This window comes from Tiliqua scincoides, chromosome 8 (assembly GCF_035046505.1).
Source record: "Tiliqua scincoides isolate rTilSci1 chromosome 8, rTilSci1.hap2, whole genome shotgun sequence".
In the NCBI taxonomy this organism is placed as follows: Eukaryota; Metazoa; Chordata; class Lepidosauria; order Squamata; family Scincidae; genus Tiliqua; species Tiliqua scincoides.
In genome coordinates, this window is record NC_089828.1 from 20273745 (window position 1) to 20290695 (window position 16951).

The 16951-nt window shown below is 42.8% G+C and overlaps 1 protein-coding gene across 2 annotated transcripts in view; it reads right to left on the bottom strand.

The window, feature by feature from the left end:
• The window catches only part of SCAPER (S-phase cyclin A associated protein in the ER), a 183024-nt gene that overhangs the window by 17642 nt on the left and 148431 nt on the right, over positions 1-16951 (bottom strand). For both annotated transcript variants that reach the window (XM_066635063.1, XM_066635064.1), the window contains 2 exons: positions 11108-11345; positions 7125-7274 (listed from right to left, as the gene is read on the bottom strand). In XM_066635063.1, coding sequence (XP_066491160.1) covers positions 7125-7274; positions 11108-11345 — 388 coding nt within the window. The remainder of the gene's footprint in view (positions 1-7124; positions 7275-11107; positions 11346-16951) is intronic.

The window sequence follows — 16951 nt, forward strand, 5'->3', positions numbered from 1 at the left end:
ATTGAATGCCACAGAGCAGGGTTTCTCAAACTGTGGTTCGCAACCTGATTGTTAGTGGGTCGCAAAGTTGGTGGGTTGTAAAGCTGAGAAGGAAAATGCATGGAGCCCTATGGAAAGTGAAACTGAGCCATATCACATGTTTACCTGTGAGCAGGCAAACTTGCCTTAGTCCAATGGAAAGGGGAAGGTGAGAGGAATCCAAGGACACCAGAATGGTCCCAATCTGATGAACACAGTCCCCCAAAAACAGCCGAGAAGGAAGTTCCTCCCTCCAAGCTGATGAATGTATTGAGACCTATGGAAAGCAAAACTAAGCTACATGTTTGAATTTACTCATGAGTAAGCAACCATGCCTTGGCTCATGGTCAGGCCAGACAAAGAGGAATGCAAGGCCACCACAAAGGTCCTGATCTGATGAAAGTGGAGCTCAATAAATGCTCCAAAAGGCAGCCTCCTAGCCAATTAAAGAATAAAACTGAGGCTTGAGCTGGTAAGGTGAATTTTTTTTCTTTTTTAGACTTGTAAAGCTAGGTGGGTCCTGATAGTGATATGGTTTAAATATAAGAAATTGAACTGGGCACTGGGTAGGGATGAAAATCTTACTGGTTCTTTTTGTGGGAAGGTGTTATTGCAGGCAGGCCACAGAGAAAACTGACTTGGTGAAACATGCCTGGCTTCCCCTTATTTAATTATTTGTTTTACTTTATTTATTTATTTATAATTTATTTTAATTTGCTTGATGATGTCACTTCTGGCCATAGCATCGCTTTTGGTGGGTCCCAGACAGTCATTCTAAAAAGTGGGTCTTGGTGCTAAAAGTTTGAGAACCACTGAGAGAACAAACAACCAAAAATCAAGTTTACACTCAACTTTAATTCATTTCATCATCTTTGCACAAAGTGTACTAATTAAACAGAAACTCTATAGCTAAAGACAGCACTTTTCCCAATTTTCTATCATTATACAGCCTACAAATTCTATTCATTATAAAATCTGGCTCATATGCAACTTGGCACAGCAGCCCTATCCAGAGTGGTGTATAATCTGGAAAAATTTCAGAAAAATCTACTAAAAACACACTGAATGAAAGAGTTTGCTATAAAGTGTTTACTGTTTATTGTTTGCTACCCTGTTTATGCTGACCCCCCCCACCAAAATTCCGCATGACCTTTTTACCAAAATTCTGCATGACCTTCCGCATGACCAGTTCAGATTATGTCCCCCACCCCAAAATCCAGGAAATTGCAGTTTGCCCAATTGTGGTTTGCAGAAAACATTTTGTATATATTTTTAAAGTTATGGGGTTCCACAGTCCTCATTTTAAATGGCTGTTCACATGTTGGCATATGTGCACATTTGTCTGAAGGTAGGAAGCAAAGGGAAAGGACAAAAAGAGTTGACAAAGCCAACACATCTCTGACTGATTTTGAGGACGGAGTCTTGTTCCTGCAGAAAAAAGCTTGTCACCAGCCCACACTCTCTTACAGAGGTGGGAAAAGAAAATAGCTGGGTTTGTTTGTGTTGGGGGGGGGGGTAGAAAGAAAGGGTGCCTGTGATGTGAGAGAGGGGGAAGGAAGGATTCAATTTGTCTGGATTAACTTTCAGATTAACTGAATTAAGTTAATAAACCTTCATTAGTTATACAAACCATTGAGTTGACTACTGCTAATAAACACTAAATACGTTTCACAGGCTTGAGGCTTGTGGAATTGACTTTGTTAGTCTACAAATAGATCAAAGGTGTCAAACATAAGGGACATGGGCCAGGTAGGGCTCAAGTAAACTCTTTATCCAACCCTTGTGGTAACTGGGCTCTTCCAGCACCCATGAGCTGCTGAGCTGCAAAATGGTGCATTGGCAGAAGCAGTGCTGCTGAAAAGGTGGCCTGCATGATCATTGGGCTCTCTTGTATCTCGACAGTATGAGCAAGATCTTCGTATTTTCTCTTTTGTCCTTTGTTTCTACTGAGTTCCTAAGTGAGGAAAGTGCCTATCGTCATCATCTTAATGACACTACTTCCAGCCCTCTGCAGGCACCAAAATGCCTGCTGTATGAAACAAGTGAGACATCCCTGATCTAGAACAGGGGTGCCCAAACCCCGGCCCTGGGGCCACCTGCGGCCCTCGAGGACTCCCAATCCGACCCTCAGAGAGTCCCTAGTCTCCAATGAGCCTCTGGCCCTCTGGAGACTTGCTGGAGCCCGTGCCGGCCTGATGCGACTGCTCTCAGCGTTTTGGCCAACTGTTCAACCTCTTGCATGAGCTGTGGGATGAGGGTTCCCTCCACTGCTTGCTGTTTCACATCTGTGATGCAGCAGCAGCAGCAAAGGAAAGGCTGGCTTTGCTTTGTGCAAGGCCTTTTACAGGCCTTGAGCTATTGCAAGACCATCATTCATTCATATAAGTTCCATCTCTAATATATTCATTTATGTAAAATGATTCAAATTTGAAATGTAAATTAATTCTTTTTTTTCCAGGCCCCTGACACAGTGTCAGAGAGGTGATGTGGCCCTCCTGCCAAAAAGTTCGGACACCCCTGATCTAGAAGATAGTCATAAATCTCAGACATTGGTTAAGGACTTCCACAGCCTCCCTGGGTTTGATGGAAAAGGAGAGGCAGCATGTGACATTGACATATTAATGACAACTACTTCCAACTGCCCAGATGATTTCAGCCAGTTGCTGAGCCACTTCAGTGCAGGTGTGGGCTCTGGATGTCAGCATGGGTAGACATATCCTCCCCCATCACCTCCTCCCAATGCCTGGAAATAAAGGTGAGATAGTGGTGCTGCATCAAGGCATTGTAGTGAATTAAAATGGAAGATCCATCCACACTAGCACTGAGGAGGAGTTAAAGATAAAGCTAAAAAATTCATTTTTCTTACTTCCAAAATTCAACATAACAACAGTTAGTAGAGTAAAAGGTAGTTTTTGAGACCAAAATGATTACTGGTCTGGGGCATCTCCCTTATGAGGAACGACTACAGTGTTTGGGGCTCTTCAGTCTAGAAAAAAAGATGCCTGAGGGGGGACCTGATTGAGATACACAAAATCATGCAGGAGATGGAAAGAGTGGATAGAGGGATGTTCTTTTCCTTCTTGCACAACACCAGACAGAATTAGGGAATATCCACTAAAATTGAGTGTTGGGTGAGTTAGAACAGAGAAAAGAAAATATTTCTTTACCCTCATCATTGGCATCCTTCAGTCTCGGAAGACGATGGTATCGCGCTCTGAAAAGTGGTTCTGGAACAGCGTCTAGTGTGGTTGAAAAGGCCACTTCGGGAGTGACAATCCCTTCCACACTGGGAGCAAGTGCAGTCTGTCCCTGGTCTGTCTCCCTGGCTATGGGCCTTCCTTCTTTGCCTCTTTGCCTCAGTCTGTTGGGCAAGTGACTCTTCAAACTGGGAGAGGCCATGCTGCACAGCCTGCCTCCAAGCAGGACACACAGAAGCCAAGGTTTCTCACCTGTTGAGGTCTATTCCTAAGGCCTTCAGATCCCTCTTGCAGATATCCTTGTATCACAGTTGTGGTCTACCTGTCAGGCGCTTTCCCTGCACGAGTTCTCCATAGAGGAAATCATTTGGGATCCGGTCATCAGAAAAGCCAGGTGTCATTGTCCTAACATTCCAGGTGCCCATCTTTAGGGCAGGAGTTTTCTGTTTTCTGGTGCAGAATTGTCGATCCGCTTGTCGGTTTTCACCCTAAACCCTACCCATCCTGTGAGGTTAACGGACCATGGCAAGGCAGCACCTTACTGGCTGGGGACTGCCCAATTTAAGGCGGGCGGTAGCTGTGCAATGAGATGCAATGATCTCTCCCAGCGTTAAAAGCAGCCCCTGGTGTCACGCTCTACGCCAATCGAGCGAAGACTTATAACTGGTAAACTGCTGCTTCCCGTGTTGCGCCGATGCCGTATGGCGAAGTTGGAGTGTCCTCTCCAGTGCATGAAGCCTGGAGAAGCCTTCTTTACCCAGCGTGTAATTAATCTATGGAACTCCTTGCCATAGGATGTGGTGATGGCATCTGGCCTAGATGCCTTTAAAAGGGATTGGACAGATTTCTGGAGGAAAACCATCACCGGTTACAAGCCATGATAGGTATGTGCAACTTCCTGGTTTTGGAAGCAGGGTGTCTCAGAATTTCAGGTGCAAAAGAGTGTCACCAAGATGCAGGTCTCTTGTTGTCTTGTGTGCTCCCTGAGGCATCTGATGGGCCACTGTGAAATACAGGACTACATGGGCCTTTGGCCTGACCCTGCAAGATTCTTATGTTAGTTAAGGTTGAGCATGAATGAAAGCAATCCTAACCCCCCCCTCCCAAGCTGGTGAAAGTCTCTTGCACTGGCTCACGAGTGTAGCTATTCGCACAGATATGCACTGGCCTAGAAGCACTGGACCTGTGCCAAGAGAAGGGTAAGTTTGTGCCAGCTTGGACAGGCTCTCACAGGGGGATGGAGAGGATGGCATGTTGGAGGGAGGGAGGGAGGGGGTGTTTTGGACAGGGGACAATGGCCCAGGAAGGGAGAGTGGAACCGGCAGAGCAGGCTGGATTCTAACCTATGTCCCCTGCCCAAACAGCGTTACACAGGTTGCTTGGATATGCACTAGTGAAATCCAAGTAGCTACATGGGGCTGGCTGGTGTGCGACATGGGGTAAGGGGCATAAAATACTATTCCTTGGAGTTGCACCCAAGCCCATTTGTATTGGATTCAGTGCAGGCCAGTCGGCCTGCCTGTTCCAGTGCAAGTTAGTATTGCGCCCAAATAAGATACTGGTTACTTCAGTAGACTTGATCATGTTTCAGTGGAAAGACTGTGTTCATCTACAATATTGGTCAGCAGAAGAAATTATTTAAAAATCCCCTGTGCCATATATAGTGTGTCAGTCTGCTTTACAGGTGCAAGTTAAATGTTCACGTTTCTGTATTGTATTGTTAGATCCTTGGATTAAGCAGTGTGCAATATGTGGTTGATGTTATATGCTTAACTAGATTTACGATTCACTAAACAGCCAGACAAATGAACAATGCCAACCAACTTTGCACCCTCTCATACAAAATCATGTACGCCCCTACTATTTCAATTTGCAAGATTTGCCAGATTAAAAATATTCACTAACAATGAATATGCAAATACAGTGTGTTGTTTTTAATTCCCAGTGCAGTAATGCAGAAGGCAAATCATCTGTCATTCATGTTAATTTAATTATCACATTCAATTATCCAATATAAAATGCTAATCAACTGAATGGTGAACAACACATACTAATTGGGTTCATTAATTAGATCAGATAGAAGAGAGAAAATGGAAAATGTCACAAGATGCAATGAGTTTGCTAATTAACAGCAATCTTTTAATTAGAAACTACAAACCTATGGTAAATTCCTGATTAACTTACTCGGAGGCTGAAGCATTACTCTTATTGCACAGCTTTCCCTTATGAGCTGATGTATCATGGGACCTGTTTCCTTAAGTGAATAGGCCCAATGGGGGCTAACAAAGACAAGAGTAGAGATTCATTCAAATTTGCAGATGACGCTGTGTGAATTGCAGGAGAAATTCATTCCAGAGGTTGAGCATTTCCTTATCTTCTAAAACAGTGGCAGAGATGGAAATTGGGCTCAGAGATAGCCAGACCCAAGACCTCTTGGCACCTGAGCTGATGTGCCAAACACTGGTGGCATGCCAGCTGCTGTCACCTCCCACACCCTGGATTCAAAAAGGAAGAGGGCAATAGAGTGGAAGAAGAAGTGTGGAGGAAAGGAGAGTGGTGATGGGCTGGAGCATCTCAGGCTCTTGCCCATCATCTTCTCCTGTTCTACACTTCTGCTTTGATCTCTTCACCCTGTTTAGATCCAGACTTTTGCCATAGCGTGCAAGTACCAACAGTAACGGGCACACAATGGATATGGTTTGGAATCTCTGTTCCTTAGTGTTTCTGGCATACTCCTATTGCCTAGTCCTTTCTAACAAGTCACATCTGTCTCTAAAGATGTGCCTCCATCTCTCATGGTTTAGATAGCATTTTGCAACACTTTCATATGCTAACTGGACCAAGTTGTATTTGCAAGGGGAATTCAAAAAGCACAATGCCACCTCCTGAGAACGCAGAATGAATGCATTCCCAAAATACGGACCAGAGAGCACCTGAAAGAACAGCAGGGACTCAGTGGGAGTTCTGGATCTCTGCTCCAATGGAGTTGAATTCTGCTTCATATTTCAAACACTGCTTTTTACCCTTGCTCTGAGAAGTGCAAGTCCTTACTTTACTTAGCGTTATGAGGGACTGCAGCCAAACAAGGAAAAGATCTTGAAATATTAACTGTCATATAATTAAAAGGTTGAGGTTAAGAGCTATTGAAACTTTATTCACCGCTCACTGTTGGTCCAAAAATACTGTAACCCCAAAAGTGCCTTTTAATTTATACTGGCAGGAGGAAAAATCCACTTGCTCCAATATTTGTAAACACACGTTCTAAATAAAAACATTCAGAAAAAGAGCACAGAAAAAAATATAAATTAATGCAGGACAAATGAGTATACAAAATATATTGGTTAACCAATGCCCAAATACCTCAAAACCAAGAACTAAAAACATATTCTGCTCTGATTTACATCTGGGAAAGCTCAATAATTCAGAGAGAGAGATTTACCAGGGCTAGCCCAAGCACCCTGTGCCTGCAAAGAGATGAGCTGTCACCCCTGCCCCTTGCTGTCACACGGACAGGCCTTCCTATTTCCACTGGAGCTATTTTTAAAGATCCCCCCCCCCAAAATGTGGGGAGACAGAAAGATGGAAGCCTAGAATGTATCCCAGGGAAAAGCTAAAACACTTCCTCCTGAAGCACCACTGCTCCAACAGAGCCCCCTGCAGCTGCTTTAGAGAGCAAAATATTGGCAGGTTGGGTCATGGCTCTCCCACCTCTCAACTGCTTTGAATGAACTTCAGAAAAAACGTTAGGTTAGGTTGATATGGCTTCTCAAGGTGTGGCAACACTGCAATAAAGGAGGGACTACTTGCCAAATATCTCTGTGCCATTTTTGCTCTGAAAGGCATCAGAGCTTCCTTTGGTAAGAGTTGGCAACTCTACAGCCCAGGTGAGCAGTAATCTGATGCCCTTACCTGATTATCCGGGTGGTTAACAGTGAAATATCCCACACACACAATGACTTCATGCAGTAGTGCTTCACAGGTATGCTGGGAACAATGCCACAACAAAGAGCTTATAATGTGTCGGAATGCAAGGGACAATCCTTCTGCACCCACGATAGACTGGGGAGAAAAGACAACATGAAAAGAATGGTCACTGCATCAACTATGGATATCAAAGGAAAACAATGAGAACAGCAACTACAATCATATGGCCTGCATAGTTCTGTTCACGCCAACTTAAACAGGATTCATGAATCCAAAAAGCACTATTTGAGCCTAGAACTTAAATCAGGATTTGTGATGTATTCAGTACAAACAAGATCTAAGGAGGGAGAGGGTTTGTTTTTAAAAGTTCAGAGAATATTCCCTTAATTTTTATTTATCATCTTTTCAGTATGATATGCCCTATATGTGCCTACTGTAAATAAGACTGCATTTTAATTTTTAAAAATGCGAAGAATGCTTAGCTGGCAATGTTACCATTAAAAGGCCAATTTAATCAGACATGCAGTGCGTGTTTCAAGAAAATTTAATTCTTATACCAGTTTTCAGTAAAGGAAAAAATGTATCATTCTTGATTTTAGCAACAGTGTAAAATATAATTTCAATTAATAATGTGTGTGTGTGTGTGTGTGTGTGTGTGTGTGTTGAAAGGTGATAAAGACAATTCTATTTACCAATATAGAAGCCCAACTTTATATGTAGCATGCAAAAGGGAGAGGTCTCCCAAGGTCCTTTATGAATAAATAAGGGAACTTTTTCTCCCTCTTCCATAATGTGAGAAGCTGGGGTCTATCCATGAAACCAAGTGGCAATAAATTCAAGATGGATAAAAGAAAGTACTTTTTCACACAAAATAATTACTTTTGCATTTTCTCCCACAAGCGGTGGTGAGGGACACTGGATTCACTCCATGGTCATGATCACCCCTCATGACTGCTTTTTAAGTTAAAAAAAAAATAAACAAACCTAGTCCCTCCCACACATGCAAGGGTCAAACTACACATTTAACTCTAGTCCCTTTACCTTACTGCAACTACGCTGAAATTAATACAGTAATTTATATTCTTCTCCTGTTTTCACTGCCCTCTTCCTCTTCTCTTCCCCTGACATTTCCCTTTTATCTAGTTCTATACTGCAAGCTCCTTGGGTCAGGGACCTGCCTTCTCTTTTATAGCAGAGCACTACATACACTGATGACGTAATAAACAAACAGCATAGTTGGCCTTTAAGCCCCCAGGGAAGCTCTCTCTCTGCTCACCTAAAAATTTAGAGTGGCCACTATAGCCCAACCATCACTTGATGGATGGGCTGCAGCTGTCTCTGTAAACCTGTAAAGCTTTCTTCATTTCCCATGGAGAAGCTTGCAGGGGTAGGAAAATTGTTACCAAGCAGTCTTCTAAAGCCCCAAGGTGTGATTTGCTACTGCAGAGGTGTCAAACTGGTTTTATATAGTGGGTCAAACAGCATTCATGGTGTCTGCTGAGGGCCAGAAATGATATCATTAAGCAGGAAGTAACATCATTAAGCAAATGATGGCCAGAAATAAGCACTTTGTTCACACACAGAAACTCATTAATTGCAAATGACAGAAGAGAAAATGTGTGAATCTTGTTCATAATTTCAAGATATGAGAGAGCCCAGTTAACATGCTAAGAGAGCCAATTATAACAGGGGCTGGAGAAATTGCTTCTGGAGGTCACATCCAACTCGTGGGCCTTATGTTTGACACCCCTGCTCTACTGGCTCTTTTTCAAAAAATAGTCCTCCCCCCACCCAAAAAAACAAAACAAAAAAACTCACACACATCCCACACCCAGTCTGGGATTTTTGTACAGAAAGTTATACTTTTGAAATAATTGTTTTTAAATAAGTAAAACCTTGTTAGTGGCAGGGTGATGGCTATAGGGGGAGAAAACAGGCAAACTGCTTGTGCTGTGGAGATCCAGGAGAAGTCCATTTTATCTACACAGCCCACAGTCTCTATTTAATAAACATGTCAACCAGAAAAAGCGACATGAGGTCAAAGGGGGAAAGTGATGCATGAGGAACGAACATCAAAGTCTACTAACTTGAATGAAACGACTCTACAAGCCTGTGGGAAAATACCCATCATTTATATTTTTCTTGGCTTCCTGTCTTACAGTTTGTGTAAAATAGATGCGCTGAACCCTACATGTAAGAGTGGATACGCAGCAGTCCAGCATTCAGCACAAAATGGATTTTTCTCCCAGATCTACTGGAACACAAAAGAGATGCCTTCCATTGCCCAAGTAAATATGCCTTGATAATCATTTCAGTCTTCACAACATAATATCAGAACATTGTAAGAAGACCACTGCTGCATCTGACCAATGGTCCACCTAGTCCAGCATCCCATTACTCTCAAAGCCAATGACATGATTCTGAGAAGCTCATAGCAGACACAGCCCATAGCAGGCACAGGATACAGCCCTGCTGTTTACCCTTCTGAATTTGGAGATTCCATTTAGCTCCCATGGCTGGTACCAATTCATAGGACCTGTTTTCCAAAATCATGGAACACAACCTCTGGGGAACTTCCTCTTCCAGAAACTCACATTCATTTAATTGGGACTTGCACTGATGGTTCCCTTCTATCATTTACTGCTGGATATTATGTGGTGACATTTGCCTAAATTCAGTCATCTTTTATGTTCTGTATGCTTCAAGCCAAGAGTTCTATGTTTAACCTTTTCCGATAACAACAAGCCACAGGGCACCAAATTTGTAGATAAACGTTAAAGTCATTTTTCAAGGAAACTATATTTCCTCCTTAAACCACTTTTAATGGCAGTTTAGTATCCTGCATTCCTTCTCTCTGACACCTTGCAATTGTTTAGACTTTCAAGATAAATGGATGAACCATGGGATTATTTGTGCTAATGTTAATTGTCATTGTTGGTCATACTTGAGATCACAACCTTTTGAGGAAAGAGTTGCCTGCCCTGACTACTAATCCAACCTCGTTTAAAAAGAGTGGAAAACCAGCAGCTGCTGAATGTAAAAGAAACACTGAGAACTTTGAAACATTAAAACAATGTTGGAGCAAAACTTGTTGCTTGCAAAATAAAATGGGTGCATTCAATTTTAGTTGTACTTGGCTGATTAGATTAAAAAAGAATCCAAGCAACTAATATTTCTATTAAATCTGGAGATTTTATTAATAGAGACAGTCTCAAAGTCAAAGAAATCAAATGTTGCTTTTGACTGGCGTTCCAGTTGAAATGAAGTTTTTGTAATGGCTTGGATTGAAATGACCCTTTGTATTCATGTGTGTGAGAGAGATTTCTGTAGATTCCAGTTGCTGCAGCCCCTTGCACCTTGGTCCTCAGGAGCAGCGTTGGAAACAAAATAATCTACCTTGGTTTTTTGTTACACAAGCAAGCAGAACAAAGCCTCAGGCACCTATGCTTCCTCTTCCTCCTCCCTCAGATCAAACTCAGGTTCGTAAGGTGAGCACAAAATGGTACACAGAGCATAAACCCTCTGCTCCTCCTCTTCCCAGTGTGGCAGAGGAAGTGAGGAGAGTACCAGTGGCTTAGTGCATTACTTAGTGCACCAGGGGCTTAAGGCATTGCTTGGGAGACACTAGACCTCCATCACTCCACTCTTCTTGCTTTCTCTTCTATAGTGGGTAGAGGAGAAGAGGAAACTGACCTTTGGGACAAGCCAAGAAGGTGATTGGTGGGATGTAATAAGGCATGCATGGGGCAGGTGTGGGGGCACCTGCCACAGACAATCTGCTACTTAAAACAGCCGCTTCCCCAATTTTCATCAGATCAGTGGGCTGGGCCTGCTATCTTTTGGCCTGACTTATCTCTCAGAGTTGTTGTGAGGGTAAAATGGGATGGGAAGCAATGTATACTGCTCTGAGCTCTTTGAAAGATGGGCAGGATATAAATATAATATTAATCACTGTTTTAAAAAAATACCTGAAAAGCTTGCAGATCAAGAGCAGCAAAACTATTGAAGAAGCGTAAGCTCTGAAGAGCCACTTGCACAGTAGTCTCAGCATAAGTCTCTTTTGGGCTTGCTGTGCTTGGGTCTGCAATGGTGCCATGGAAAAGAATACAATACAGCATGTGCAACACTCCAACAAGGTCTGTTGCCTCAAGAGTTGCTGTCAATCCTGTGGGATCCTGGCGGGTATTGTCAAATATGCCACAAGTCCTGATCAGAGAAGAAAACAAAATATCACATTTTAAAAAGCCATGAGAGAATATATACATGATTATTATTATTCATTTATTGTTAACAACAATAAAGTAGTTTTTTAACAAAATAAAAATAAAAAAAGACGGTCACTCTCAAAAGGGCCTTACAACTTAAAAAGAAATGCAAAACACACACGAAGCAACACAAGGCAAGTGCATGACTCTACTTTTAATAACTTGTGGGTGCTAAAACCAGGCTTTACCTGTGGTAATGGACACTGGGGATGAAGAGTTCCCCAGGCCCTTGACTTTGGCACTGTTGGGAATCACATGGACTTTACAGTCCAAAGAGCCAGCTCAATGCCAAGATTTCTGTTACTGGTTACTTTGGGGAAGAAAAAGGGCAAAAAACAAAGAGGCAAACATATTTAGTATCTTGAATTGACTCAGCAGCATCCCCTTCAGGATGCTGAATTCTATTCAGGAGTCTCCAAATTGATAGGAAGATCCAGAATAGATGGGAAAAGGGGGGGGGGATAAGGAATTTACACAAGGTTAAATTTATTTTATCCTTAATAATTGAGTGATTTGCAATCACTTAAAAATTTTCTTTAAAAAATCCACTTGAGATGTTTAAAATCTGTATTTAGTTATTTGATTTTTCTCTGTAAACCGCTTTGTGAACTTTTAGTTGAAAAGCGGTATATAAATACTGTTAATAATAATAATAATTCACTCGTTTGTTTATTGTTTAAATATATTATTTTGTGGTTAAGGAACATTGAGATAGCCAAGTGGGCCTAAACAAGGATTGTTTACCTGTGCAGTTTTCAGGTACAGTAAGTATGTTTCTAGAGAAGTGTTATACCAAAGATAATGTTATATTCATTTCTAATTACTCCACCCTGCAAAAGCAGCCAATCAGAATCCATTTCCACCATGGTACCCTTCTGCATGAATACTTGATAGCTGTTGTCAGTCAGCACCCCATGACTTCCATTAGAGAGGTATGAGCTAGAGGTCAACCACTCACAGAGACTAGAGTGAAGAGTAATGTGTCTAAGTTTACTCTACAGGTTCCAAAATTGCGCCTGTGTTTGTTCAACACTGCCTGCCTTTAATAACCAACTGGAAGCCAGAGGAATTCTCTAAAGAAATCATAAGCCCAACTGTAACAGTGTTTCTAAAGACCACATGTATTTAATCCTTGTTCAAACTATTGTGCAGAGAGCACAGATAGCGGGAGAGTTAGGATGAGCACAACCAATGACTGCAAACTGGTGCCATCCCACAACAAAGTTTATTGTTTTATTTCTACACACAGCCTGCTTTGGAAAATGAGGTAGGGCCAGTTAATGGTCTGGAAGTGTCCAAGGCTAGGACCAGGGTAACCGTCCATATAAACCTGTGGAATTTACGTGAGTGAGAACTGGAGAAAGGGCTGTTTCCATATTTGCACCCCGACTGTGGAACTCCTTCGCAAGAGAGATCCCTCCGGCACCTTCATGAATTTTCTCAGGCACCAGGCAAAGACAGTCTCATTTTCCCAGGCCTTTGTAGGTAAGAGACTATCCTTATGGTGTAGTATAGAGGTTAAAAGATTGAGATGTGCATCAGGTCTTCCTTGGCTCACATCTAAACTCTGCTATAAATGCACAAGCTTGCTTTAGGCAAGCTGCTGTGTTGCAGCCTTAGATGCAACTTAGGAATAGTACTTTACAGTTGTTGGGATGAATACATCAAGAGAATGTATATGAACTATTTTGCACACTGAGAAAACATGACACAAATGCTAAGTATTATTTAAAAATTGATTTTTTTCAGCTGCTGGTTTTTGTTGCTGCTTTTATTGTTGCTATTCTAGCAGAATGGCATGTTTTTTGGTTTTATTCTATTTTTTTATTGTTCTGATGTTTTGTGAGATGTTAAGCTTCCCTGATTGCCAATTATGGTAGAAAAGTAGTATACAACATGAAAATTTTCCATCAGTATGAAAGAGTCAACCTTGATTGCTCTGTTTTGGCTTGTAAAAAGCTGGTGTGGAAGTAAAGGTGCTGTTGGAAATGTTTACTTTTAATTTCCTCCTATACTGCAGATACTTTGCCTAAGAACAGGCTCTTGTTGGTTTTAACTGTCAGTTATAATCATTTTAAGCCTAACCGTTTACAATATATTAAAAAGAAAACACCTAGAGAGACTTTAATTCACACTTTTTTTTTTTTAATTATGGGAGACTTGGGAAAACTAATAATGGATTTTTATTTACACTTTTTGCAGGGCTGCCCCCAGACCTCTCAACACTTGAGGTAGCACACCAAATGCCACCTTGCAACCCTTTTGCTTGTTGCTTTACTGTCAAATGTCCAGGAAGCCTGAGGCTTCCTGCGGCCTGAGGTGGCTCATTAAATGATGCCCTTATCTAGCAGCATGGCAGCTTATGTCACCACCTCTCCTTCTCCTGCTTCTAGGATTCAATAAAGGAAGTATTCAACATCAGAGCATTCTTTTTCCCCTCCATGTTTTTTCTTCTGCTCTGTTTTCTTTTCTGAATACAGTTGGCCCTCAGTATCCATGGTGATCTGTTCCTGGACTGGCCATGGTTACCAAAACCATGATAATTGAATCTGCAGGTGGTGGCCAACAGAGGACCTCTGGATGCGATTGGAAAACTCTTCTGGTTGTGTCCAAGAGGCCCTCTTGATTTGGGTTGGAATCTGCGTTGGGTCAAAACTGCCGGTTCCAAATCTGCGGATAAGGAGGGCCTACTGAACAAGGAGGAGTAGTAGTAGCAGTGGTGAAGGCATGAAGGCAACTGTCTGGTGCCTGGGACAACAACCTTGATCAGCCACATGAACAGGTGAGCTCTGCAGAAGCTGCCTTGGGCCATCTTTACCGAGGGATGCACATGTAGTTGCTGCCTGCTTCTCCTCCTGTGCTTCATGGATTTGTAAAAGAAGAAAGGAACAGAGTACTGGGCTGGGACACCTTCCCTATGAGGAAATGCTACAGCGTTTGGGCCTCTCCAGTCTAGAAAAGAGGCGCCTGAGGGGGGACATGATTGAGACATACAAAATCATGCAGGGGATGGACAGAGTGGATAGAAAGATGCTCTTTTCCCTCTCACATAACACCAGAACCAGGGGACATCCACAAAAGTTGAGTGTTGGGAGAGTTAGGGCAGACAGAAGAAAATATTTCTTTACCCAGCATGTAATTAGTTTGTGGAACTCTTTGCCACAGGAAGTAGTGATGGCATCTTGCCTGGATGCCTTTAAGAGGGGATTGGAGCTCTGGAGGAAAGGTTTGTTATGGTTTACAGGTCTTAGTAGGTATGTGCAAGCTCTTGGTTTTAGAGGCAGGATGCCTCTGATTGCCAGATGCAGGGGAGGGCACCGGGATGCAGGTTGTGTCTGTTGTCTTGTGTGCTCCCTGGGGTATTTGGTGGGTCACTGTGAGATACAGGAAGCTGGACTAAATGGGCCTTTGGCCTGATCCAGCAGGGCTCTTTGTTCTTAAGTGAAGGTATGAAGGAGAAGAGAGTGGTATGATCTACAGCAGGGGTGTCCAAAGTTTTTGGCAGAAGGGCTGTATCAGCTCTCTGACACTGTGTCGGGGGCCGGGGAGAAAAAAGAATTAATTTACATTTAAAATTTGAATAAATTTACATAAGTTTACATAAATGAATATATTAAAGATGAACTTATACGACTGAATGAAGGTCTTGTAATAGCTCAAAGCCTATAAAAACACTTTGCACAAAGTAAGGCTGGCCTTTCCTTTGCTGCTTCTGTTGATCACAGACATGAAACAACAAGCAGTGGAGGGAACCCTCATCCCACAGCTCACGCAAGAGGTCAAACAGTCGCCCTCACACTGAGAGCAGTTGCATCGGGCCAGTGTGGGCTCCAACAAATCTCCAGAGGGCCAGAGGCTCATTGGAGCCTGGGGGCTCCCTGAGGGTCACATTGAGAGGCCTCGAGGGCCGCAAGTGGCCCCAGGGCTGGGGTTTGGGCACCCCTGATCTACAGCATCAGAGAGCTCTTCCCTTTAATAACAAGGCCTGAGAATTTCAAAAAAATGTGGAGCACCAAATTCTGCACCACTCTATTTTGCTATCCCTTTTTATTAACAGGAAAAACTTTGCTTACGAAAAACAAGATACATATTCAGGCATATAAGAAATGTTTAAAAAAGATAAGTACATTCTCAATAATATACTTTTCTGACTTAGATGTTGAAAGCTAGGGTGTGGGATACCAAATTCAGTGCAGTGAATCTGACAGTCAGCCCACATAAAACCCTTATTCCAAGAGGAGGCAATGAATTAGTGAGACTGATGAAGAAAAGAGGGAAGAGGAACATGACAATGCCTGACTTGGTTATATCCCAAAAATCCACAGGATTTAGACTTTCTGGATTACACCCAGTACCAAAAGTAGTTAACAGTGCAATCCTAAAGATGTGCTCAGTTGGCACAAGTCTTTTGCATTGACCTGACGGGGTTGCAAACGTACTGTGAAGTATGTTTGCGCCTCCATGGAAATAAGCCACGCCTACAGAGGCCAGATCCAGCCTCCGCGGCAGCGAGAAAAATGAAGTCTGCCCTGGCTGAGCGTGACTGGTGTGGGGGTCTGGGGGTGGTGGGAGGTGGGGCCAGGATCCAGCAGTTATGCCAGAACCTAGCCCCTGTTCCTGGGCGGTATGGTGTGGCTCCAGGCTGCTCCATTCTGCTCGAATCTGTGCACCTTGTAAGGTAGTGCAGATCCGAGTAGAGCCATTGAAGCCGCTGCGGCTTTCCCTGGAGTACAGGGAATAGTTCCCCCTTGCCTTGGGTTGAGCCTCAGCCAGCCCCAAATTTGCACTGGATACAGCACAGACCCACTGGCCTGCCTGTTAAGATTGCGCTGTAAATTGGATATTCCATTGACCTTTCTAACATTTACCACAGATAGCTTCTTCAAGAAAAACCACTGAAACACACTCAAAATGTATTCAGTGCCTTTTAACAAATAGGTTGATACAGTGGTTCCCAAACATTTTAGCACCAGGACCCACTTTTTAAAAATGATACACTATTGGGACCCACCTAGCTTTACAAGACTAAAAAAAAAAAGTTTCTTCTTACCAGTTTGTTCTCTGTTTTTATCCATTTTACTATGGTGGGAGGGCACCTTCTGGAGCGTTTGTTGAGCTCCACGTTCATTGAATCAGAACCATTCTGGTGGCCTTGCATTCCCCTTCACGTGGCCTTTGACAGGAGCCAAGGCAGAGTTGCTTTCTAATGACTAAACAAATGCATGTGGCTCAGTTTCACTTTTCATAGGGCTCAATAAGTTTGTCAGCTTGGGGGGAAGACTTTCTTCTCAAGTCTTTTTTTACTTTTTTGAGATTTGCATTCATCGGATTGGGACCATTCTGGTGGCACTGTGCTCCCCTCAGCCTGTCCTTCGAAATGGACTCACCTACTCAAAAGTAAGCACATAGTGCAGCTCAGTTTCACTTTCCATAGGGTTCAATGTATTTTCCTTATCAGCTATCAGTTTGTCATAACCCACCAACAATCAGGTCGCAACCACTGGTGGGACCTGACCCACAGTTCGGGAAACACTGGGTTAATGCATT